The sequence below is a fragment of the Panulirus ornatus genome, chromosome 68 (genome assembly GCF_036320965.1).
Source record: "Panulirus ornatus isolate Po-2019 chromosome 68, ASM3632096v1, whole genome shotgun sequence".
In the NCBI taxonomy this organism is placed as follows: Eukaryota; Metazoa; Arthropoda; class Malacostraca; order Decapoda; family Palinuridae; genus Panulirus; species Panulirus ornatus.
In genome coordinates, this window is record NC_092291.1 from 18993395 (window position 1) to 19020326 (window position 26932).

Consider the following 26932-nt stretch of genomic DNA (forward strand, 5'->3'; position numbering starts at 1 on the left):
AGCTTGTTATCATTCTCTCCTCCCCAGTTATCGCCATCTTGTTATCATTCCTCAGTTATCACCAGCTTGTTATCATTCTCTCCTCCTCAGTTGTTGTGAGACAGCCTAACTTTTTTTTTTCTTCGGAGTTTAGATCATGGCTAACGTAGTAATCCCTGGGTCAGTGTGCGACAGTAGGCTGGACAATCCTAGGGAGAGAGAGAGTCCGATAATCCTAGATGACACAGCACCTCCGGCAGGAGATTCCAGCCCCTCTCACAGCACCCCACAGCAGGAGCTCTCAATACCAAGGCAGCAGGAGATCTCACCACCCTCAGTAGGAACTCTCAACACCACAGCAGGAGACTCCAACCCCCTTTCACTAGGACCTCCCAGCACCCACAGCAGGAGCTCCCTACACCCAGGCAGGAACTCACAACACCCCCATCAATTGAGTACGACTGAATTCAAACAGCAACAGACCAATAGGGCCAAATGAGGCTTGTTTGTGATAATGGAAGAGAGCAGAAGCTCATGGATCAATGTGGCAGGAGTAGAAAGGCCAACAGATTCTTCAAAAGGGTGAAAACCCGTAAACCCTATCGTGTAGTTAAGGAGGTGGAGCTGAAGCGAAATATTTATCGAGTCTAAGGGGCAGAACCGAGTTTCATAATCTGCCTAAGTATATCTCCGCCCAAAGCCAACGCACGAGGGAGGGTGGGAGGGAAGCGGATACCCAGAATGCCTCTACCAAACGCTAATGATTCAGTTCCTCGGGATGTGTTTCAGCCATACCTGCTCAGACCGTTCCGTTGACCGCCGTAAACACACCTGCTGCTAGCCCCCCTGGCGGGCAGGTAAAGCACCTGTGTTGGTATAGATTTAGTCCCAGGATGTCCCGTCACTCCTAGAGAGAGAGAGAGAGAGAGAGAGAGAGAGAGAGAGAGAGAGAGAGAGAGAGAGAGAGAGAGAGAATACCTAGAAAGGTTTTTATGTCACACTGAAAAGCTCTAAAAAAGATAATATTACGAACGTTTCTTTAACTAAAATAGCAACACAGATGAGACGGAACCTAGTTGAGGTGGATGAAGACAGACGAATATAAAGGAAATGTTTTACTTATACGCTTTTCTGGCTTGACTGACGGTCTTCCTTCGACATTCCTTCTCACCCTCCCCCCTTTCCCATGTTAGAAGTGTCGCCCCATCCCCTCCCCATTCCACCCTCCCACTTCCATTCCATCCATTCCCCCACCCTCCCTCTTCAGGCCCATCAGGTCCCCACCCCCTTCTATGACGTAATCCCATAACACACGACCTGACCTCACTCCATCCTTCTACAGACCTGGGTCTTCTGAGACTGTGGGGGAACGTACGTACGTCTTTTTCATCTGTGGTGAAGATTTTGCTTATTGTTCTGATGATGCTACCAGACCCGTAGGCTTTTAAGGGGCGTTTTGTAAAAAGGAAGTCGAATGATATATTCGTCTCTTCGATGTATATCAACTGACTTGTAACTATACAAGTCGTCCTCAACGAAGTCTGTTCTTTTTCTCTACTCCTGCCGCACTCGTCCACGAAATTCCGTTCTCTCCCACTACCACAAACAGCATCGTGAGATCGAGTGGTCTGATGGTGTTTAAAATTCAGTTGCCTCATGTTCCTACACCAGACGAAGTCGCTGTAATTACTACACCCAGGTATCCGGAAGCTCCTTGGGAGGATTGTCAGCTGAGAGTCTGTTTAAAGTTCTATCCCTCTTGAGAACGTTTCCCAGTTTCTACTTATTTCCACCTATTTCCTTACTTCTACTTATTTCCATCTATTTCCGTGTATGATTCCTATTTCGTCGTCCCTTTCCCTCACTCAACACCCGTACCCTCGAACGTATCCCGGTAAAGTGTACGATCTATTTCCCTTTTTCTTCCTTCATTTCAAAAGTTTCGAGTCACGTCCAGTCCTATAATGAACCACGAGATAGAACATGTGTTCTGAAGACGTGGGGACTGCTGATTAGAACCTCGAACGTAGCTCTGTACCCGTACAATTTTCTCGCTCGTCTGTAACTGTTGTTTGCAGGTCTTCAGCGATTGGTATTGAGTAATGTACTGTTGGATGCTGTTAGGTTAGGTCTTCAGCCATTGGTATTGAGTAATGTACTGTTGGATGGTGTTAGGTTAGGTCTTCAGCCATTGGTATTGAGTAATGTACTATTGGATGGTGTTAGGTTAGGTCTTCAGCCATTGGTATTGAGTAATGTACTGTTGGATGGTGTTAGGTTAGGTCTTCAGCCATTGGTATTGAGTAATGTACTATTGAGTGTTAGTTGGTCTTCAGCATTGTATTGAGTAATGTACTGTTGATGGTGTTAGTTAGGTCTTCAGCGATTGGTATTGAGTAATGTACTGTTGGATGGTGTTAGGTTAGGTCTTCAGCCATTGGTATTGAGTAATGTACTGTTGGATGGTTGGTTAGTCTTCAGCATGGTATTGAGTATGTACTGTTGTGGTGTAGGTTAGGTCTCAGCCATTGGTATTGAGATGTACGTGGATGGTTAGTAGTCTTCAGCATGTATGAGTAATGTACATTTGATGGTGTTAGGTTAGTTTTCAGCTTGTATGATATGACTGTGATGTGTTAGGTAGTCTAGCCATTGGTATTGAGTAATGTACTGTTGGATGGTGTTAGGTTAGGTCTTCAGCCATTGGTATTGAGTAATGTACTGTTGGATGGTGTCAGGTTAGTGTTTCAAGGCTCGGTTGCCTGAGAAGGACGGTAGTTCGTGTTTATCTATGTTTCCAACCATGAGCTAGGGATCAAAGAGTGTGTGGAAAGTATGTTTTTTCGTTGTTGTTAGAAATAGCAATTAATGTGCCACTTGAATTTTCCCTACTGTCATAACAACTGTTTAAAACTTTTGTATGCTTTTTGTATTCACAGCTTCATCACTCAGTTTGTGTGTGTGTGTGTGTGTGTGTGTGTGTGTGTGTGTGTGTGTTATTTTGTTTTGCGTTTTCCTGTCCTTGTGTGTCTGTGCGTCTGTCTGCTCGTTAGAAAGGCCGAATATCTTGAGCACGAAGGTACGATCACTCGTCTCTTGGTTATGATGACCTGACATTTGCTCTGACGCCTCAGGAGGTCACGCCATCATACCCAAGGGTCAGGTCAGAGGGCGAGCCGCCATCATCAGTATACAAAGGTCGTACCATCCTGCTCAAGGGTCGTACTGTCGTGCATCGAGGTCGGTCGTAGCTTTAAAGATATATAAAGATACTGAATCTTATTCATGGTACAACCATTGCTATAATGCACATTATGAGGCAACATTTGACCGTCCCAAGCCATTAAGGTAAGCCCATTGTCCTGAATTTTAGATCAAACTCGCTGTTAGCGTCGGCAGCTGGCACGGGTAATAACAGAACGAGGAGGGTGTATTACCTGACTGTATCGATTTGTTATTAGTCTCGGACCATACCCTGATGATTTGGTCGCATTGAAGTGGGCCGGTGCCCTTGGACATGATGAGAGCGAGGTGGGTCCGAAGGGCAACCACCTCTGGTGTGGTAACACATGGTGAGAGTGAAGGAGGCTGAAGGCACCACCTCTGATATGGTAACACCTGAGCCAAGGCGTCCAGCGCGGGTTTTTAGGTGACGTTGTGCACTGGTCTCCCTTGCTGTTATGTCGCCCGTATTTAATCCCTAAAGTGTAATGACGTGACTTGGCCCTTAAAGGGTGTTGGCAAAAGGCCTGGCCATCGTTACCCGAGGGTCGTATCGTCATGCTCAAGAAGGGTCGTACGTACCGTCGTGCTCAAGGGTCGTATCGTAGTGCTCAAGGGTTCGCACCGTCGTGCTCAAGGATCATCATACCTTCGTGTTGTAAGGTCGTACCGTCGTGCTCAAAGGTCGTATCTTAGTGCTCAAGGGTCACTCGCACCAACTGTTCTTGAGAGTTTAATTAACAACCGGACACTCTCCCGAACTACCCATCAACAGTTGTTAAGTAATTCCACTGTGTACAACAGCAACATCTCTAAGTGATCCTTCTCACGTAAAGAAAAAAAAAAACCCTCATGAATACTTCGTTTTCCCCTCAGTTATAAATCCCATGGCATGATGCGAACGCTAATTGGTTTCTTGATTAATTCATTAATTGCATAGCCTTGTTACTTGTGTTTTCATTAAATAATTCGTAGCAGACGCCATTCGGTGGTATAGTTTCACTCTATTTGATCTGCTGCAACCCTCATTAATTACCAGAAGGGCAATTACCTCTCAGTAAATGCTTATTTGTACTGTACAGAGAGGGGATTGTACACTCGTGAGGCCGAGACTCTTGGACATTTGTTGCTCTCGTACACCTTCGTAAGTCTTTGGACGAAGTCTGCATTAACCATGATCGCATTGTCGTGTAAGTATATGTTGCTCGTTTATAAGCATGTTCGCTGGCAAGTGTGTGCTGCGGCTTCCTTGTGCCCTCTTCTTTTCGGCCTCTGTCCTCCTCTTTCCTTATTTGTGTATGTAGGTCTGTATCATTTCTCGTGTATATTTCATGAAAGAGTCGCGGTTTTACCCAAGAACTTTCTGAAGGTTCCTGATGCCCAAGGTTGTGCTACTTCCAGTAGCAAGGAAATGTAGGCTCCTTCGGAGTTAGAAGTTCTTTGACGAGACTGTACTCCCAAAGGTGACTTTTTCGCTCGCGGTTTAACCGCGAGCTGACGAGGTCTGTGGTAAATAGCGAAAACGCATAAGAATCTATCTGTCTATCTATCTATCTAGCGAGGTAGCGTCAAGAATAGAGGACTGAGTCTTTGAGGGAATATCCTCACTTGGCCCCCTTCTTTGTTCCTCTTTTGGAAAATTAAAGAACGAGAGTGGAGGATTTCCAGCCCCCCGCTCCCTCCCCTTTTAGTCGCCTTCTACGACACGCAGGGAATACGTGAGAAGTATTCTTTCTCCCCTATCCCCAAGGAATATATATATATATATATATATATATATATATATATATATATATATATATATATATATATATATATATATATATATATATATATATATATATATATGTCCAAGATCTCGTCATTATAGCCATGGGTCGTACCATAGTGTTTTAAGGGATAGTGACACGTTTCTCATAGCTTCAACCCTCAGCCACCCGTGTTAGGGAAGAGACCTTATGCTTATTAATATTGTCATGCATCCCTGAAATGATGAAGCCTTTTATAACTCTTTAAGCGAATGGCAAGTGTGAAAAAAAAGTAAGTTTAAAAGATATTCTAAACATATGTTTGTTTTTCCTCATTTCATACAGTGGCAGTGTTAATCCTTACCCTTACATGTTATAAAGGATGCGTCATGCGCGTCATTTCACATCCGTAATACTGAAACGAACTCATTGCGTAAGCTCATAGTTGCGGGAAGCCTTGTAGTAGTATTATTATTATACAATGTCACTAATTACGTAAGTATTGTATGCTAGGCCATCATACTGGAAACCAGACAGATTTAGATGTTATCACGATTATAATCCTCATTCAGGAGTGTTTGTCTCCCGCATGTGTTGCGCTCCAGTGCTGTTATTCCTGCTTGCCTGGCTGTTAACGACCGTTGTTGTTGTTGTTGTTGGTCATGCTGCTGCAGGTGTTAACGCCGCTATTGTTGGCTCCTTTGTCGAGCACCGCCTCCGGCGGCGCGCGACGCTCATTCGACCGGATTAACCTTCGCGTGGGCAGCGCCCGTGCGTCTGGTGCACACACTCAAACCCAACGACCTGACCACTGCCGTCCAAGTGATCCTGCTAGACCTGACCTTTGACCCCTGAGCTGCCAAGTGATCCTGCTAGACCTGACCTTTGACCCCTGAGCTGCACCACCACTCCAGTCGTCTTACCAAGTCTATATTGTCTTTCCTTTACGTCACCTCTCTTCTTTCCCCCCTAACGCCCACCATCACCCTCCGCTTTTCGTCCTCGCCACACTTACATTTTCTCTCTCCCGCGTCTGTCTCTCTCCGTCTCCCAGGTGTCTCTCCTCCTCCTCCTCCTCCTCCTCCTCCTCCTCCTCCTCCTGCACACCCCTCTATGTATATATTCACGAGACGACCGCAGCGCGCCACGACCCAGCAAGACGACTCCCCCACAGCCTTCCCCAGACGACCTGAGGGGCCGCTGGACATCGCACACCGAGGAAGCCGTCCCTCACCCACGCGTGAAGAACGAGATAAAAGCCCCAGAGAAGAACGATAAGAAATTTCCCCCCCAGGATCCAGAGAGATGCGGACGGTGTGTGTGTGTGTGTGTGTGTGTGTGTGTGTGTGTGTGTGTGTGTGTGTGTGTGTGTGGGGCGGCCGTATCGTCCAGGGCACGATAAGGCAAGAGCTGCTCCTCTGGGCAGGCACACAGGAATGCAGGGTTTGGTGACGTCTCAGGTGGAGTGAGACTCGGGTGTTGGGGGAGAGATTGGGTCGGTGGATTAACTTCCAGTGATGGAGGAAGATGGAAAGGAGGAGGGTGGTGATGGTGGAGAGTGTCTTGCACAGCTGGGGGTGATGGCAGTACAGCCTCCCCATGATGGCGAATGTGATGTCGACGGAGGAGAAAAAAAAAAAAAGATATGGTGACTGAGGAAGGAATGACGATGGATATGAGAGAGAGAGAGAGAGAGAGAGAGAGAGAGAGAGAGAGAGAGAGAGAGAGAGAGAGAGAGAGAGAGAGAGAGGCATAAAACTGTGCTCAGTTTTAAAGGTGTAACTACTACATGCAACAGCAGCACACAGCCAGGCCTGCTCTTGTACTAGGAACAAAATAACACGGGAGTTCTCTACATGATGAAGGATGTCTGTGATTACTAGGTGGATCCATTGTGATTAGGGAGTCTGCCTTGTATGGACCTACAGGCCTGGCGCGGTTTATTCTCCAGCGTATGCTTCTCCATACGATGGATCTTGACGTCCATTGCCAGTGCTGGTGAAGGCTGGAGGTCCTCAAGTATCGAGATATATTCGTCGACCTTCAGAAACTGACAGATTTCAGGTGTGTTTGTCCTGTCGAGATGCATTCCTCCAGCCGTCCACTGGCTTGATAGGATCATTGCTGAGGTGTCCTCTTTACGCGCTCCATCCTCTTACTTCTCTCTCTCTCTCTCTCTCTCTCTCTCTCTCTCTCTCTCTCTCTCTCTCTCTCTCTCTCTCTCTCTCTCTCTCTCTCTCAATCTCTCAATCTCTCTCTCTCGCGTGTTCGTCCAAGCACCCTCACAATACATCACCAGTGCTGACATTAGCTCAGAAAGGGACCAATTTAAGGGCACCCAGGGAGGAGGTAATAGATAGGTGTAAGAACATTACAGATAGCGAACCAGGCGTGAGGCTGCCACGATTTATGAACGCCGTTACAACACGACTACAGATTCTTGCTGTATTTCTTTCATTGAGAATTGTGAGAAAAAAAGGTGTGTGTGTGTGTGTGTGTGTGTGTGTGTGTGTGTGTGTGTGTGTGTGTGTGTGTGTGTGTATTACAAGGAGAGATCTTTGCAATTACGTTTCCCCGTCTCTTAAACTTGTATGATTATGTAGCAGGCCTTTACTCCTACGTATGAGCACACATACAAACGTATCCCAGCGTAAGCCAAGTGCCCATTCATCGACTAAGTCTCGAGAGGAGAATGAACATCATTGCCTGCCTGTGGACCGAATGCCGCGCCCAAGGTTCGAGAGGGCTCGCCCCCGACCTTACATGAGCCCGTACTGACCTACCAGCATTATAGGGACGCTGAAAACGTCAATAAGAGGAAACAGGTTTGTGCTCATGTAAGTTGCGACGAGATAAAATCCTGCCTGTGGGATTTTTCTGTATTGGCACCAGACGAATGAGAGAGAGAGAAGAGTGAGTGTCCACATAGAGTGAGGGGCAGTATCACTGTTGTATGAGGTGATGAGACACATGACTTGCCATAACAACGTAAGAAAATAATATGAAACATACTTTTCCATTCACGTAACAATTTGCCTTCCAGATGTCTGTCTGGGAGGTGGAAATAGCTAGGGGAGGTAAATAAAGAAAAGATTAGAATAGGAGCAGCTAGAGACGAAGTAATGAGTGACGTTTATAGACGATCAGAAACTATAAAAGATTCCAAAGCTGTGATGAGATGAATGATTACGTCTGGAGATCTAATTAACACATTATTTCTTTCATTTGTTTGCCTAACTCAGACGAAGGAGAGGACCTCGAGCAGGACCTGGCGTGAGCTCTCCCCAGCGTTAATTCCAATTTAAAAGGCAGATTTGCCTGACTTGTTGCTGAATGAGACACTGAAAGAAACCCAGGCGAGGAACTTTAAAGAAGATAATTGGACTATGATGGAGAGGATTTGTCAGATGAGTTTTACAGCCGCAATAAATGTTCTGGAAATGACTTCACGAATAAGAACTGGAAAACTGCATGAGCAATTGCGCCTCAGTGATGTGTCTGGGGAGGGAGAAGAGAGGAGGGAGGGCGGGATTGTCTAATGTCCTGTTACCCTCTTGAGCAGGGCTGTATGACGCTTGAGGAGGGACCTATGATGCTTGAGCAGGGCTGTATGATGCTTGAGGAGGGACCTATGACGCTTGAGCAGGGACCTATGATGCTTGAGCAGAGTTGTATGATGCTTCAGCAGGGCTGTATGACGCTTGAGCGGGGCTGTATGACGCTTGAGCAGGGCTGTATGATGCTTGAGCAGGGCTGTATGACGCTTGAGCAGGGCTGTATGATGCTTGAGGAGGGACCTATGACGCTTGAGCAGGGATCTATGATGCTTGAGCAGAGTTGTATGATGCTTCAGCAGGGCTGTATGATGCTTCAGCAGGGCTGTATGATGCTTCAGCAGGGCTGTATGATGCTTCAGCAGGGCTGTATGACGCTTGAGCAGAGCTGTATGACGCTTGAGCAGAGCTGTATGACGCTTGAGCAGGGCTGTATGATGCTTGAGCAGGGCTGTATGATGCTTGAGCAGGGCTGTATGACGCTTGAGCACGACGGCACGACCCTTGAGCGCAACGGCACGACCCTTAAACACGCAGGCTCAGCTCTAGCGTGTGATGACCCTAATCCCCTAATCTGACCCGTGATGGTCAGGTGGAACGCCCAGACCATCATAGCCGAGGCTGGCATGGTCACTGTCTCTAAGGTTCTTACCCTGGTGCTCAAGCCTCGCGCCGTCGTCCTTAAGGGATGAAACAGGTCGATCGCGGTAGATAATTCCACCATCAAAACAATTCAGGAAAATTATATGGTTGGGTGGAGGAGGGACGTCGACGCGTGGGCAGCAGCCCCGGGCCATCAGTAAGGTGGAGCTAATATAGCAATTTTTTCCCCCCTCGTGAAATTAAAGGTCCACACGTGGCCTGCATTGAACGTGGCAATAGATGGTCGGAGGAGCCATCTGTTTCCTCCAAGGTTCGTGGTTTTTATATCCTTCCTACCACCTTCGTACACCAGAGGACTACTAAGAGGCCTCGACATAAATAAGACTCATGAGCCTGGTGAATATTCCCCGTGTGCGCTGAAGATGTGTGCCTCTGACGCAAGACATACCAAGTTGAAGCGATGCCTCTGACGCAAGACATACCAAGTTGAAGCGATGCCTCTGACGCAAGACATACCAACTTGAAGCTAAGCCTCTGACGCAAGACATACCAACTTGAAGCTAAGCCTCTGACCCAAGACATACCAACTTGAAGCGATTGCTCTCGCTTATGCCACCTCGTCCTCTACACACACAGCACAACCGCCGACCTTACCATCCAACACTTTCAACCGTCCCTCAAAATACTCACTCACTCCGTCTCTTCCTCACACCTTTGCCTTTAACCGCTCCCTCCTCCTCCACCCGCTCTCCTCACTTTGCCCTCCCTCCTCCTCCTCTTCCTTACCCCCCACTCCATCTGTTCTTTTGTCCCCACGCTATTCACTCCCATCCAAAACATTTCCGTATTTTGCCTGAAGTTCATCGATGCTGTCCGACCACATCTGCTCTCGCTGGTGTCGCTCTGTCCCCCTCAGTAAAACCTCCCCCCCAGCACTACTCCCCTGAAACGTCCCCCAGGCACTCGACCCCTTTCCCCTTCGAACTTTTTTCTTCCACTCACAGAGAGAGAGAGAGAGAGAGAGAGAGAGAGAGAGAGAGAGAGAGAGAGAGAGAGAGAGAGAGAGAGCGAGCATATCCACGTTTCTCACATTAACCATACTCTCTCTCTCTCTCTCTCTCTCTCTCTCTCTCTCTCTCTCTCTCTCTCTCTCTCTCTCTCTCTCTCTCTCTCTCTCTCTCTCATCCTGGTTACAGACGAGCACATTCAGACATCCTAACCTGAGCCTTTGAAGACAAAGCCTCGTTCGGCTTCCCTCTCCTCCTGTTTATTTGAAAAGTGATAATACAAGAAGGGAGGGATCCCAGCCAACGCCTACACCCCTCCTTGTTCATATTCTCAAACGGAACGCAGGAATTACTTGAGTAGTATCTTTTCTCCCATATATATATATATATATATATATATATATATATATATATATATATATATATATATATATATATATATATATATATATATATATATTCTTTCTTTCATACTATTCGCCATTTCCCGCGTTAGCGAGGTAGCGTTAAGAACAGAGGACTGGGGCTTTGAGGGAATATCCTCATCTGGCCCCCTTCTTTGTTCCGTCTTTGGGGGAAAAAAAACAAAAACAAGAGGGGAGGATTTCTAGCCCCCAGCTCCTTTCCCTTTTAGTCGCCTTCTACGACACGCAGGGAATATATATATATATATATATATATATATATATATATATATATATATATATATATATATATATATATATATATATATATATATATATATATATATATATATATTTACTCCATAAATATATTACATATACGAAACTTCATTAAGAGGTTATTTCATTATATATTCACTTAACTTAAGTGCATGAAAATATAGCATGAAGTATGCTAATTACGAAGAAGTATACTATGCAGTAAAGAGCATTGGTGCAGTATGAACCTGGAAAAAATGAATCAGTTTTGATCTCTTGAGCACGACGGTACGACCCTCGAGCACGACGGCACGACCCTTGAGCACGATGGCACGGCCCTTGAGCACGAAGGTACGACCCTTGAGCACGATGGCACGGCCCTTGAGCACGACGGTACGACCCTTGAGCACGACGGTACGGCCCTTGAGCACGACGGTACGGCCCTTGAGCACGACGGTACGATCCCTAAGCACGATGCCACCACCCTTGAACACGTCGGTACGATTCTTGGGCATGAAGGCATAATCTTTGACCTACTGTCGTCCTCAGTAAATTAAGTTCAACTGTCGACACTTTTCGAGGAACAAAAAAGAGAATCAAAACTTGAGTGAGTATCAGAATCAGTGGTTCTGAACCTTAGTGTAAGGTATTCCGTTCCTTTGTCCTTATGGCAACTCTTGTTCTTTCTATCAAAGTTATATTTCTTTTGTTTTGATACGGATGTATCATGCCAAAATGATGCTTTGGCCCATAGCGTTTGCTCCAAGCAAACATTATGGCCTCCTCGAAACGTCATGGATCCTAGGTAGGAGACCACTAATGTATGTAGACGGATCAAAAGAACAGAGGAATTTCCTCATGTAACATACAAGCAACAAACCTTTTCTTATTACTTATTGCTGTGCATCGTTAGTCACCTTATCTCTTATTGTCACCTTTTGAACCCCTGACCATCTCTGCAGGGCTCCGTAAGCGCAGACTCTTATTTCTTTCTCTCCGTCTCATCCTCCAGTGACCAAGTTGGTGGGGAGTGACCCGGTGGAGTTCCAGCAGCCCGAGTATGTTGTGGAGGTGCCAGAAAACACCAGCAGCGACCTGCTCCTGCATCTGTCCGCCCGAGTCCAGGTTCCAGGTAGGTCCTCCTTATAGTAGTGTTCCTGGTGCTCAACACTGTTAGGGGTCCATGCTGCAAATAAGTCCTATTTATGACAGTGTTCCTTGGTACGTAACGTGGTTGAGTCCAGGTTCCAGGCAGGTTCCGCTTCTCAAACTGTTCCTGGTCCTTATCACAAGTTACAGGCACCAGGCACGTCCTACTCCTGTTGTAGTTCCTGGCATTACCAGTGGCCCTTTTTGCTTCCTCCATTTCCCCTGGCACTGCGCTGCAAACCCAGAGATTGTTGATCCAGGATGTAGATTGGTCTTGTCTTTAGACCTGCTCCCTGGCGCTGTTTCTGTCACTGTCCCTTTCGCCACTCCTGGTACTTCCTGTGATACGTCCAGCCATATGGGAGGTTCGTGTCTTTGATACCCTGTGTCAAATGTTCCCGACGGCGGACCATAGGAGAGATAACACTCCAGGGTCTCTCATCGAGACTCACACGTATCTCGTCTACGTCTCACCAAATTCTCAGTCTTTTTATTTCCAGATTTCTTGTTTACTTCACAATGCCACCGTCCAGGTGTCTCTGTGAAGCTCCTTCACTCTGATCTTTCTCGTTCCTGTGCTTCATGAACTCTCTCCCTCACGCCAGACAACCTCATCAGCATCCAACTCCATCTTCCCAGGGAGGTGATCAACTGTGGCATGATGCTTCCCCACTCCCTCCTCCTCCTCCTCCCGCAGGTGAGCCGGTGCAGTATAGGATCATCGACGGCAACGCTGAGGGCCTCTTCTTCCTTGACTCCAACGATGGTCGTCTCTCTCTCCTCCGACCGCTGGACTACGAGGAGACACAGCAGGTGGGTCGCGCATCTTATCAACTTTGGAGCCTGACAGAATTGCGTGAAGACCATAAACAACTTAGTTGGGCAAACCCTCTTTGGATGACCTTTTCTTCCAACGACATGAACCAAAAACACTCCACAGGACTAAGGTTTACTTTCACGTTGACAAAACCACAAATTACAGATCATAACAGACAAAAAAAATCATGCTATATGAAACTCAAAAAAGAAAAAGGAAAAAATATGGCTGACAAAATGAGGCTTAAGATTACACTACAGAAGTTCGAAGGTTCACTGTGTTTGCACAGAGAGTCGAAGCCTCACAGGTTTCGCTCAGCAGGACGAAACTCTTGGTACAATAACAACCAATTACAACAGTTGCCCAGACAACAGAGCTCTGCTTTAACCAAAGCCTCTCAGAGCAACTCCAAGTCGTCCTTGACGTGAGCGGGAAGATCTTGCTGCCATGTTGAGTGATAAGAAATGGTCCTTGATAATACGCACGTCATAATAATCAAGTACGTGTGATTTTCTTCGAGCGATGAAGGTAGCATATTTTTTTATTCCTTTATTTTGAGTGTTTATACAACACAGCTGTACAACATTCAAAGTTGATTTAGAAATGTAAACTATTTCTTCCATTTTCGAGACAGCCTCGCACTTGGTGGGGGTCTTCCTCGGTACTTATACTGTGAACTTTAGATGAGTGTCGACACCCGAGGGTTTTTTTCTCTCTCTCTCCCAGAGAATCACGCGAACTTTTTCAGGGCTTACCTTGTTACTGTGAGATGCTTAGGTGCCTCATGGAAACAAAAGAACTATATCAAAGTCTCATTTTACTTCCACAAATTAGGTTTTCGATGGCGAGATGTCCACAGCCTGAGATGGTTTCACTGGGCAGAGGCTGATGAGTCGAAAGGGGACAAGAAAAAAAAGAAGAAAGGTGTTGAGATCTTGTTTTTTCTCAGGATTATTCAGATCGAATCCCTTATACTTTTTTCTACACTGCTGGGTTGTACGTCGAGGGACCCATCCGTCAGTGTGTTTGAACGTGTTTATATTATCTTCCCGCCTCATGCGTCTATCTGAAGTACCATAATGAGTTGTGGTATGATGTTAGTGCTGATGAATATATATATATATATATATATATATATATATATATATATATATATATATATATATATATATATATATATATATTCAAAACAACCACACTTGGCTCCCTTCTGGTGGCGTCCTACAACGCAAAGATAAAAGATTATCCCGCAATTTCATTTTTTTCTTCCTTTGTTTTATCTCTCGACGAGACAAGCATATAGATCATGTAGGTATTTATCTTCGCCTCAAAGTACTCGTGTTTTAACTTCTCTCAAAAAAAAGGTAGAGAATTCCGCTAACCAGGCGGTCTCTCCTGGGTGACGTGTGACCCTTTTTTTTTTTTTTTGAGCTCCTCATTTTTTCCCGCCTAGGAGCAAAGGTGAAAGATAAGTTTGGCTCGGCAGATGATAATGTTTAAAACGTACGTGTTTTGTACAGAATTCGTACATGTGTTCGTGTTTTAATGAATTCGCACTTGTGCCGCTGGATAAACACCACGTTGTTGTCTATATATATATATATATATATATATATATATATATATATATATATATATATATATATATATATATATATATATATAGAGAGAGAGAGAGAGAGAGAGAGAGAGAGGACCAAATGGTGTCCTAGCTTCGTCTCTTCGATGTATATCAACTGACTTATATTTCTCTCTTGTGTCTCCCCTGATGATGTGATTATTACACGAAAGTGCACTTGGGAACTTATCGTGTTTCATTTTCCCCGTGGACTCATAGGAATATATATATATATATATATATATATATATATATATATATATATATATATATATATATATATATATATATATATATATATATATTCATTTGCAAACTGATCATGCAGTACCTTTGTAAACACCAAGTTTAATATCTTGTAATCGGACGATACAATCAGTGCATTCTCTTTAAGTAGCCGGGGGGGATATGTGAAGCGTTCAGGCCAGAGCAGTATTTATAGCACGGACCCACAAGAGCGAAAGTGGAAGCAAATGAGGTATCTGACTTGTTAAAACATAGAGGGTTTGGGCTAGAAGGGCCTTTACTGCAAGACCACACAAGGGCGACATTGGAAGAGGAATGTGACTTTTGTAAGAGGCAGCGGGGAAGCAGCTAATATGCTCCTTAAATATGCTGGAAGAATTTGATTTAATTTTCGTCCCCCCTGAAGAAAAGAAAAGATGGGTTCGCTCCTCTGTCAGAGGTTAGTAATATTGTGGAGATCATTTTGCGTACGTTTATCAAATTGGATTATCCTTTTTTTTCCTCTCTTCTTCGTGGCTTCATCATCCCTCGCCTGATATATTCACCTCCTGAACAGGAACAGTTCAGACTTTAGAGAGAAAAAAAAAAAGAAGAAAAAACATTTAAAACTTTTGTTGAAGTTGAGGAAGTCAGCTGCCTTTTTGGCTCATCTCTCTGAGTGTGTGCGTGTCTCATGGGCCCTCCCCACAAGCTACAACGCTCTCCATTCCCTCCCTCCCACCGACCTGCTCCCAGCCCCTCACACCTGCGCCGGAGGAGCAGCAGCGTTGCCCGAGTAGATATAAATCATAAAAATATCCAACGCTTCCTCGTTTTTATTTTTTTTTTTTAATCAATGAGTTGCGTGATTGTGTGGGAGGGGAGGAGAGGAGTCGTGGTGGTGCGTGTGCTACGGCAGACGACCTGAAAGAAGCCGATGATGACTCGCATCCAATGGCTTGACTAGGGAGGGTGACTCGCATCCAATGGCTTGACCAGGGAGGGTGACTCGCATCCAATGGCTTGACTAGGGAGGGTGACTCGCATCCAATGGCTTGACTAGGGAGGGTGACTCGCATCCAATGGCTTGACTAGGGAGGGTGACTCGCATCCAATGGCTTGACTAGGGAGGGTGACTCGCAGCCAATGGCTTGACTAGGGAGGGTGACTCGAATCCAGTGGTTGACTAGGGAGGGTGACTCGCATCCAATGGCTTGACTAGGGAGGGTGACTCGCATCCAATGGCTTGACTAGGGAGGGTGACTCGCATCCAATGGCTTGACTAGGGAGGATGACTCGCATCCAATGGCTCGACTAGGGAGGGTGACTCGCATCCAATGGCTTGACTAGGGAGGGTGACTCGCATCCAATGGCTTGACTAGGGAGGGTGACTCGCATCCAATGGCTTGACTAGGGAGGGTGACTCGCATCCAATGGCTTGACCAGGGAGGGTGACTCGCATCCAATGGCTTGACTAGGGAGGGTGACTCGCATCCAATGGCTTGACCAGGGAGGGTGACTCGCATCCAATGGCTTGACTAGGGAGGGTGACTCGCATCCAATGGCTTGACTAGGGAGGGTGACTCGCATCCAATGGCTTGACTAGGGAGGGTGACTCTCAGCCAATGGCTTGATTAGGGAGGGTGACTCGCATCCAATGGCTTGACTGGGGAGGGTGACTCGCATCCAATGGCTTGACTAGGGAGGGTGACTCGCATCCAATGGCTTGACTAGGGAGGGTGACTCGCATCCAATGGCTTGACTAGGGAGGGTGACTCGCATCCAATGGCTTGACTAGGGAGGGTGACTCTCAGCCAATGGCTTGATTAGGGAGGGTGACTCGCATCCAATGGCTTGACTGGGGAGGGTGACTCGCATCCAATGGCTTGACTAGGGAGGGAGGAAGCTTCATGACGCGTCGCTTATAATCGGCCACCAGGGGGACGGGAAATAATAAACTAGATTCCCATTGAACACAACGCATCTGCTATCTGAATTTAAGGAAGATTTCTGGTCGGACTCATTCTGAGACATATCATCCGTCAAAAAGCCGCTGCAAGGTGCTGATAACTTATCTCTCATTGTGAGGGAACTCTGGATGAACCGAAATCGTAAACAAGCGCTTTCAGACTTAAGAACCGCTCCTTCCTTATCTAAAGGAGATAGAAGCAGGGAGCAGAGAAATGCCATAGGTACAAGTACAGACCCCTGAGGAACTCTTTATTGCATATATTTTCCTTGGGTAATCTTACTCGCTCTCTCGGCTCGAGGGAGGCGAAGCTGCAGCATCAGCTTGGCTGTGTCATGGTCCCCTCATAAAGCATATAGATTTACTGGAGGATCCTCCTCCTCCTCCTTCCCCTCTGAGCCGTCTCCCGAAGCGAGGTATTAAGCCGCAGGGAAGAAAGGGCGCGAACGACGCCAGACTGTATTAGGCGGCCTCTTCCGACCTTCCGGGACACTAGACACTCTCCTAAAATCCTTACGTCCTCGATTTCGACGACGCTGTTAAGCACCGACGTCTTTACGAGTGACGGTGTTATCGTAACACCTCCGACAACTGAGTGATTCTTTTAGCTGTTCCGTTCGTGACGATGATTTTTTTTTTCTTTCTTTTAGCTTTTTTCAGCTCCTGCTGGCGGGTGATTCTTTTAGCATCTCCAACGCCTGATATTTTTTCATTCTATCCCCCCCCCAGTACCTGGAACTAGTTCATTTAGCTTTGCCAGGACCTGACAGTGACTATTTTGCCTTCTCCGAGGCCTAGGTACAATACAGTGATTAATTTTCATCCTTATACGTGATTATAGATCTTTCGAATGCCTAACTATTGTATTTTGTATTGTCAGACAACCGAGTCACTATCGTAACCTCATCCCACATCAAATAGTGACTTCCTTGTCTTCCCATACTCCTAACTGTGATTTTTTTCCTCCCATGAGCAACACTGATTGTCTAGTCCTTCCTCCCCAAAAGCCTATCACTGCTGTATAGCCACGTACTTCTCCCAGTATGACCTGGTGGTGGAGGCTCAAGCGGGGGAGGCGAGGAGCGAGGCCAGGGTCGTGGTGAAGGTCGTTGACCAGAACGACCACGCGCCGTCCTTCCTGAGGTCACTACACGAGACCCAGATCACAGAGGAGGACGACCGTCACCTGCCGAAGGTCATACTCAAGGTCAGTGGACAGCTCCAGCCACCTGTCACTTGTTTACCAAATGGCGTCCTAGCTACGTCTCTTCGTTGTATATCAACTGACTGTTATATTTCTCTCTTGTGTCTCCCTGATGATGTGGTTATTGCACGAAAGTGCACTTGGGATCTTTTCGTGTTTCATTTCCCCGTGGACTCATAGGAATATATGTATATATATATATATATATATATATATATATATATATATATATATATATATATATATATATAGATAGATATATATATATATATATGTATTGTGCCAGGGGACAAGTTAGTATGCTTGTATGATGCCATCGTATAAAGGCATGGGAGACAAAAGTTGTTTGGGAGGATGGTGACTGGAATGCTGGTGAAGACATGTACAAAGCATCAGATTTGGGTGGAACAGCGTGGCTTCAGAAGTGGTCAAGATGCGTGGACCAAGTGTTTTTACTTTCAATGATTTGTATAAGAAATACTTGAAGATAACGATTTGTATAATGGCAATTATGGACTTAGGAGAAAGCATATGATAAGGATGATAGACTTGCTTTATAGAAGCTGCTACAGATATATGTAGAGTGTGGGAGGACGAACGCTTAGAAGCAGCGAAGTATTGCCCTCGAGAGAAAGTCGTGTGTGGGTGTGCAAATAGGAAGAGAAAAAGGTGAGTGGTTCCCGGTGAAGGTGGATCTATGTTAAGAGTGTGAGTGGGTGAGAGAGAGAGAGAGGGCGTTTCTCTGGGTTTGTTCTGGAAGGTTCTCGCAGCACCAGGCGTGGGTATAATGTGGAGTGCATGGTCTTAAAAGTTCTCTGTATTCCTGTGTTCTGAATATTAATGACCGGGTTGTTCTCCTAAATGGTCTCCAGTACTTGTGGTTTATCTGTGTATTTGTATAAATGTCCTTATGTCTTCTACCATCATTTGTCTGGTGAGAGAAGAGTGTATGCAGATTCTTCATGTGGCTCATAGGCGAGATGTATTTGTTGAGTGAGGTGCAGATCCAATATAGATCACTTTTTTGTAAGTTCACAACCTTTAAATGGACTGTTGAATTCTTAGACATTTCATTCTCTTCAAAATAGTGGTTGTCCAGAGTTAAATTGTTTACCTTATCACAGTAAAGTCTGCATATGTTGGGACGAGAAGAGAACCCATTGCCACTACCTCTGTATACTTCTTTATCTATATTGCTATGCGTCCCTTGATAAGTACGTCTGGAATAGTGACTATAAGTTAGACATTCACACAAAAGTTTGACACAGTAAATCTAATAATTGTGGTGCACAGTTAAGAGTCCTCTTGCTCTGAAAAGCATCTACAGTATTGACAAGGGGAAGTATTGATCAATGTATTTCACAGCTGGAAGCAGTCTGTTCGCGTGGCTTTCTAGTATGATTTACATCCAAACAGAAATAAGATACACCGATATTGGTGTCCATTGTATCAGTTGATGGCCGAAGGACTGTGACGAGCTCACCACACAGCAGGCATATTGTCCTTTAGCTCTGTCCTCTAATGATAGGTAATATCATATCGAAAAATTGTGTATATATATATATATATATATATATATATATATATATATATATATATATATATACTATTTTTAGCTGGAAATCCACCAACTTTTGGCTATTTTGATCCCGCAAGCGAATGGGTGTGCTTGAAAAGGACGTCTGTCCAAGTTGTCGCAAAGAACTCGAACCCTCAAACATTTTCTGTTGTTTTATGACAACGAGACCTAGAGTGAAAGGCAGGAGGGAGGAGGGTGGTGGGCGAGGGAAACGCATCGCTCTCTAGGTAAAAGGACCTCTCGCTGGTGGTCGCCCCCCCTCATGTCTCCTGCTCTGAAAGGACCTCCCAGTGTATTGTATTCCCTCGTAAATGTGTGTGAGGTGTGGCCTGCTCTCTCTCTCTCTCTCTCTCTCTCTCTCTCTCTCTCTCTCTCTCTCTCTCTCTCTCTCTCTCTCTCTCTCTCTCTCTCTCTCTCTCTCTCTCTCTCTCTCTCTCTCTCTCTAGATCCCAGGCAAGCAGACTTTGAGAAAATGAAAAAAAAAAAAGAGATGACGTTAGCCATACTAACTGGATAAGACTTTCGTATTAACATTCTTTTTTTATTTTTTGCCAGTACATGTGGAATATAAATTTAGAAAAAATCTTTTGCACTGAGAGTAAAGACGTCACAAGAATTATGAATTTTTCAGTATTACGTACCGTATGTCAATTGAGATTCAGTAGCACCCCCTTGGTGTCTTGTACCTTGACTTTCAAAAAGCATTCGATAAAGTATTACACAAGAGACGACAGTGTGAATCAAGATCACATGAAAAGGAGGATGAACAAAATTTATGGACTGGTGAGTAGCTTACCAACTAGCAACGCGGAGGTTCAAATGGCGAAGCCCCACTCTGGTTGAACGTGACAAGTGGTGTACCACAGGGGTCGGTCCTTGGCCCTATTCTTTTTTTTTTCATCATGTAAATCAATGGTCTAAGATAACCAAATTTGTGGATGATATAAAACTAAGACGTAGAGTTGTGAATGGGCAGGAACGTGAAATCATTCAAAGAAATCTTAACAAATGGCAGGTACAGTTCAAAGTAAACAAAAGGAAAGTTATACACAAGGGAGATTTGAATACGAAACACGATCATCAGATATTTTGGAATTCAACAACTAAAGTAAAATGAAAAGGAGGATCTTACAGCTGTTGTTGGTGACAGTCTGGCTTATGTTAAACATTGACGAGCAGCACATAAAGACGAAAATCAGCAGGTGCTAGGTTTCGTTGATGAGAACATCGACTATAAGACACCATGAACAATTCTAACCCATTTTAATGACCCTAGTAAGACTACACGAATATGTAGTCTAGTTCTGGTATCCCCAGATCACAAGACAGATGAGGAAAAACTGCTTTGAATACAAAATTGGGTGACAAAACCGCTTTCATTTCTGAAAACATCCTGGCGTATGTGAAACACCTTCGAATATTAGATCTCTTTTTCCCTTCAGAAGCACAGACTTCGGCGTGAGCTAACACAAGTTTTCAACATTATGAATAGATTCGACAACACCGAGATCTATTTGAAATACAAGAGACTACAAATACTAAAACAAAGGGTATGAAACTTTAAAGATGTAGTTCTGATGTAAGAGAAAGTTTCACCAGCAAATTGATACGTTAAACACTGGCATGAATTACCTTCAAACAATGCAAAGACTATTAATACCTTCAGAAAATAAACAAACTTTATTTATCTACTGAATGAACACAGGGAAAAATAGATATGTGCACAATGATTCATTTTTTTTCTTTCTTTTTAACATTCCAGGCCCTAAAACTAGTGCAGCAGAGTGTGGGACGGTGCAATGAGATTTTACATTTGAATTTCCCTTACGTTCTATCCTGCTGAAGTACACGTAGGCTTTCTTCACCAATGTATGTGTTCTTGTTTTGATTTTTTTCTCTCTGTTCCTTTTCCTGCCGGTTGTTGTTGCATGAAAGGATGGTGGATAGGGAGAGAGACAGCTTAGTAAAGGAAAAATGATTATATATATATATATATATATATATATATATATATATATATATATATATATATATATATATATATATATATATATTCAAATTCAGGAATAAGATAAGAGATTTGGGCAATGGCCCTCTATCTTTCCCCGTGTACTCTCTCTCTCTCTCTCTCTCTCTCTCTCTCTCTCTCTCTCTCTCTCTCTCTCTCTCTCTCTCTCTCTCTCTCTCTGAGCTTCTGCTGCTTGCTTGGGGCGTAAACAAGCCAGCTCTACCCCCACCCTTCCTCCACGAAGTATCCTAATAAGTTGGAGAGCCGTCAAGGCTGCAGTGTCGTGGGTAAGCCATATTACTTATTCAGCCCTGGCCCCGGGCTGGCTGCTTGTATACCATGCACTATAAATAGAAATGAGGGCACATGTGTGTGTTTTCTATGTGTGCGACTTGTGTGTGTGTGTGTGTGTGTGCGTGTGTGTGTGTGTGTGTGTTTTGTATGTGTGCGTGTGTGTGTGTGTGTGTGTGTGTGTAATTATGCGAGAGTGTGCTCTCTTCTTTATGCATCGCCTCAGTGCGTTACGTCTTTATGCGCACGCACACACACACACACACACACACACACACACACACAAGTACACGCATCGTCCCTACCCTGTCGCCAATCCTATCTTAGGAGGATACTGAAGGAGACAAACGTTTTGATGGCGAATATAAGAAGTGTTTCCAAGTATAAAGATGAGGAAATATTTAGCGAGCTGTTTTACATCGTACGTTCGGCTACGACCGGGATATTGGGTGCTGGGCTTTAAGAAGCACAGAGAGCTAATAGAGAAGGTCTATAAGAGGTCACCAAAGATGGCATTTAAGAGAGGTGGGTTTACGGGGCAAGGCTAAAGCTCTTGAGTTTGTCCACATTGGAAGATGGAAGAGTGAAGGGTTGACCTGATCACAACCTTTAAGATCTTTTGATTCTCCTCAGCGACGTCGACAGTGAACAGTTCTTCGAAAGATGTAGAGATAGAACATCCAAAGGCCATAAAGATGCAGAGATAGAGCATCTAGAGGCCACAAAGATGCAGAGATAGAACATCTAGAGTCCCTAAAGATGCAGAGATAGAAGATCCAGAGGCCATCAAGATGCAGAGATAGAACATCCAGAGGCCATAAAGATGCAGAGATAGAACATCTAGAGGCCACCAAGATGCAGATAGAACATCTAGAGTCCCTAAAGATGCAGAGATAGAAGACCCAGAGGCCATCAAGATGCAGAGATAGAACATCCAGAGGCCATCAAGATGCAGAGATAGGCCACCAAGATGCAGATAGAACATCTAGAGTCCCTTAAGATGCAGAGATAGAACATCCAGAGACCATAACATGAAATCAAGCAAGAAACCTATGGAGAAAGGACGTTTCGAAGAACTACAATTGTACAAAAGTACTACTGGAAGAATGGAGAAAACTTATCATTGAGATAGTGAATGTGGATAGCAGACTGTACGGATGGGTTAGAAAAAAAATGTAAATCAGAGAGAATGTTCGAGAGGTATGGCCCCACGAGTGTAGAACACCTCACCCCATCATCCCACCCTACCTCCTCCTCCCCCGCAGTACTGCTGGGTAATTACAAACGGGTTAATTGCACAATTATACCCAAATCTGAATATAGTCTCGAGGGAAGACGAATAATGTTATCTGTGTGTCCCTCACTAACTCCTGTTGTAACTCAACGAACGTAACAAACCCTCAGCGAGTCTTCATCATACTCGTATACTCGCGAGTAGCTTCATATTCATGCCCCATTTGTGTCTAAATAGGAACTCCGACTCACAATATATTTCCCTCGAAGCCCCAGGAATGGTTCAATTTGTGTGCGTGTGTGTGTCTTTCTAAGACATCGCTCCGACCTCACTCTCTTCCGCAGACACACAAAGACGAAACCATCGTCCGACTTTATTGAATATATATATATATATATATATATATATATATATATATATATATATATATATATATATATATACCTCTGTGGTCTTGGAGATAAAGGGGGGAGGGGAAGGGAGGGAAGCATGGTGATCTGCCGACGTTTCTTTAATGAATATCTTGAAATTATTTTTCGCGAGAGGTTGACGTGGGCTGGGTGCGTGTGGTGGAGAGGTCTCTCGCCTCGCCAGATGGAGGACGACGGAATAGATGTTGAGGGATAGCTGACATGAGTGAGTGAGAGAGAGAGAGAGAGAGAGAGAGAGAGAGAGAGAGAGAGAGAGAGAGAGAGAGAGAGAGAGAGAGCCATCACAGTAACGTCCTTCCCTCCTGCTGGTGCAGCAAGTCCGGGCTGTGGACGGGGACGCGGGTCATCACGGTCGCCTCACCTACAGTCTGGCAGGGGACGGCATCTTCACCAACGGCACCCGCCCCTGCTTCTCCGTCGACCCTGCCACCGGCACCGTCCTACTCCTGAGGGTGAGCCACTCCGCTCTGGCACCTGTGCATGAACTGGTCGTTCAGTATGCCTTGCATGACCTAGTATTAGTATACTGTGCATGGAACTACTGAATTTTAGTGTACCCTGTAAACCCTGTTTACTCTCCTATCCTTGGCATACCCTGCATGAACCACAGTCGTTTAGTGTACCTTTTAGAATGTAGACTAAAAGGCCATAATGGTTCATGGAATAGAGAGAAGTGTTTGAGGTTTACAGGAGCTTATACTGAGTGCATGGACCTTGCCTTCCCTACCCAAAACGCTGTAGCTACCTTGAATTCTCTTCCCGTAGCTACAGCATGAGTGGAAGGTATAGTATTTCCGTACTAGAGATACAACCTAAAATAACACAGGCAGCAAAGCGTTCCTGGGAAAGAACTCCTCCCTTTCTCTTTTTCCACACTCAGCTCCCATTTGCAGCGCCTTTCTTCGTACCTTCTTTCATCTTTATCAATATTTGCGGAATATCCTTAACAAAGACGCTAAGCAGAAATCTCACATTTCGGGTTTCTCTCTCTCTCTCTCTCTCTCTCTCTCTCTCTCTCTCTCTCTCTCTCTCTCTCTCTCTCTCTCTCTCTCTCTCTCTCTCTCTCTCTCTCTCTCTCTCTCTCCCCAAAAAAATATATTTTGTAAACTTGAGTTTATGACCTTGTCTTATTTCTACTCTCTTCCACCAGCGGCTGAACCTTAACAACAGTCACGTCCATTTTCACTCGTAATATTTGCCCGGACATATGAGGTAATATTTCCCGTCCTCCTCCTCCTCGTCCTCCTCCTCCTCCGCCCCTCTACATCATCATCCAGTTTATAGCTGGAACAGTGACCCACTTCTTACCTCCAGCTCTGCTCGACTCAAAGACGAATATTTTGCCCTACCGCTTTTTGTTAGAGATATATTAGTATTTTGAGGGAGGGGGGGGGCTTAAGTTTGATCAACTTTCCAAAACTTTGATTAAAAGTAGACGATATTGATTTATCTTTGTTCAATCACACTCTTTGCCCTCTTCCTCTACATTACCTTGACTGTATCTCTGGATTACTTCTTAACATGTAGTGTGCGGAGTGACACTCAGTGCAGAGCAAGACGGCCGGAAACACCCTTATATACGAATGAGGACTTCGCTCTGGGTGCAGGATCTCCATCTAAAGTGGCTCGTACTTCGCTCTGTAGCTCTGTAGTGTCCACAGTAAACAGGTTATGAAAGATATCTACCGTCTGGCTACAAGCGCTTCTATTATCACGTCTTGCAAAACAGAACCTCGCCGAAATGATATGTACTCGGTATGGTGTCGGGTACGTGGATGTATCACATATTTTCCAGAACTTTGCCGTGGAGGAAGAAAAAAAAAGAAATGTCGAAAAGGAATATTCTATTCGGAAAATATATCGGTGTATCGGTGTCACAGTCCACACCGTCAGGAGAGTCACAGAGGACGATGGAGGAGGGAGACCTGTGTCAGCGCGTCATCTCCTCCTGACGGCGAGTTTCTCCGACGCTGACGTGCTTGCTTTCCAGAGATCTCTGAAGAAAGGAGAAAAGTTACTCCTATATTTTAGTGACAGGTCTCGCCCCCTCCGCTCCTCCGCCTTTCTTCACGGACACCTTATGAAGTGCTCGGGAAGCGGCGTCGCGCCCCTCACCTCACAGAACTCCATTTTCAGCATGGGCGACGCGCGGTAATGATGACGAGAAATTGTCAAGATTCTGAGCCCTTCCTACAGCGTTAGTCATGAGACCTGTATCTTCTTTTTTTTCTTTTGGACCCGTCCACGCATCGCCGTCCAGAACTCACAAGCGAAAAAGAAAGAAAGAAAAAAGTTCTTAGCGGAAGGGACACTGGACGAAGGGAGGAAGTTCGTCAAAGTATAAGTTAGTGAGTCGTCCAAGTCAGTCAAAGTATAAGTTAGTGAGTCGTCCAAGTCAATCAGAGTATAAGTTAGTGAGTTGTCCAGGTCAGTCAAAGTATAAGTTAGTGAGTCGTCCAAGTCAATCAGAGTATAAGTTAGTGAGTTGTCCAGGTCAGTCAAAGTATAAGTTAGTGAGTTGTCCAGGTCAGTCAAAGTATAAGTCAGTGAGTCGTCCAAGTCAATCAGAGTATAAGTTAGTGAGTTGTCCAGGTCAGTCAAAGTATAAGTTAGTGAGTTGTCCAGGTCAGTCAAAGTATAAGTTAGTGAGTCGTCCAAGTCAATCAGAGTATAAGTTAGTGAGTTGTCCAAGTCAGTCAAAGTATAAGTTAGTGAGTTGTCCAAGTCAATCAGAGTATAAGTTAGTGAGTTGTCCAGGTCAGTCAAAGTATAAGTTAGTGAGTTGTCCAGGTCAGTCAAAGTATAAGTTAGTGAGTCGTCCAAGTCAATCAGAGTATAAGTTAGTGAGTCGTCCAAGTCAGTCAAAGTATAAGTTAGTGAGTCGTCCAAGTCAGTCAAAGTATAAGTTAGTGAGTCGTCGTAACATTATTCCACGTTGACCAGTCCGTCCTGCCTGTACGTACGTGACAAAACCTCTGCCTTTCGAAACCACAATTGTATCTATTTCTTGACTTGACGGAAGCTTTGAGCGGATCTGTTTAACTGGTCTCGTCAGCAGTTAGCATCACAGGTTTGGTTTTACGGTTCAAGTCTGATCAAACACCCCCCTGTGAAACATTGGTGTATAAAATGGATATTACACTCGTGTTTTGAGTCCTGCCTTCCCCCCCCTCAACTCCCTACCACCCAACCACCCCCCCCAAAAAAAAAAGAACATGATACGAAAGAGAGGGAAACAATAATAATGAAAACGTAGTCTTTTAAAAGGCAACGCATGTGGTTGGTTATTGGAGGTGTTGTCAACCATTTACACCGCTCGGGGATTTCGCAAATGTCATTTCGTGACAGAGAGGTGCGGCCCGACGAGCTGATCAGAACTCAGCGGTGGACATCAAACGCATTGGGAAGTGATCATGACTTTTATCTAGTTTTGCTCTACACACACACACACTCTCTCTCTCTCTCTCTCTCTCTCTCTCTCTCTCTCTCTCTCTCTCTCTCTCTCTCTCTCTCTCTCTCTCTCTCTCTCTCTCTCTCTCTCTCTCTCGGCTCCCCTTCCCCCAAGCACAAACAAAGCCACCAATTAATTACTCCTCCTGTATTCAGCCTCTCTATTAACAAAGCACTTTTTT

The 26932-nt window shown here is 44.9% G+C and overlaps 1 protein-coding gene across 4 annotated transcripts in view; it reads left to right on the forward strand.

Annotated features, from left to right (window-relative positions):
- LOC139747459 (putative neural-cadherin 2) overlaps positions 1-26932 on the forward strand; it is a 296803-nt gene that overhangs the window by 230303 nt on the left and 39568 nt on the right. For all 4 annotated transcript variants that reach the window (XM_071659816.1, XM_071659819.1, XM_071659817.1 and 1 more), the window contains exons 3-6: positions 11788-11907; positions 12622-12737; positions 17596-17760; positions 23615-23752. In XM_071659816.1, the coding sequence (XP_071515917.1) occupies positions 11788-11907; positions 12622-12737; positions 17596-17760; positions 23615-23752 (539 nt within the window). The remainder of the gene's footprint in view (positions 1-11787; positions 11908-12621; positions 12738-17595; positions 17761-23614; positions 23753-26932) is intronic.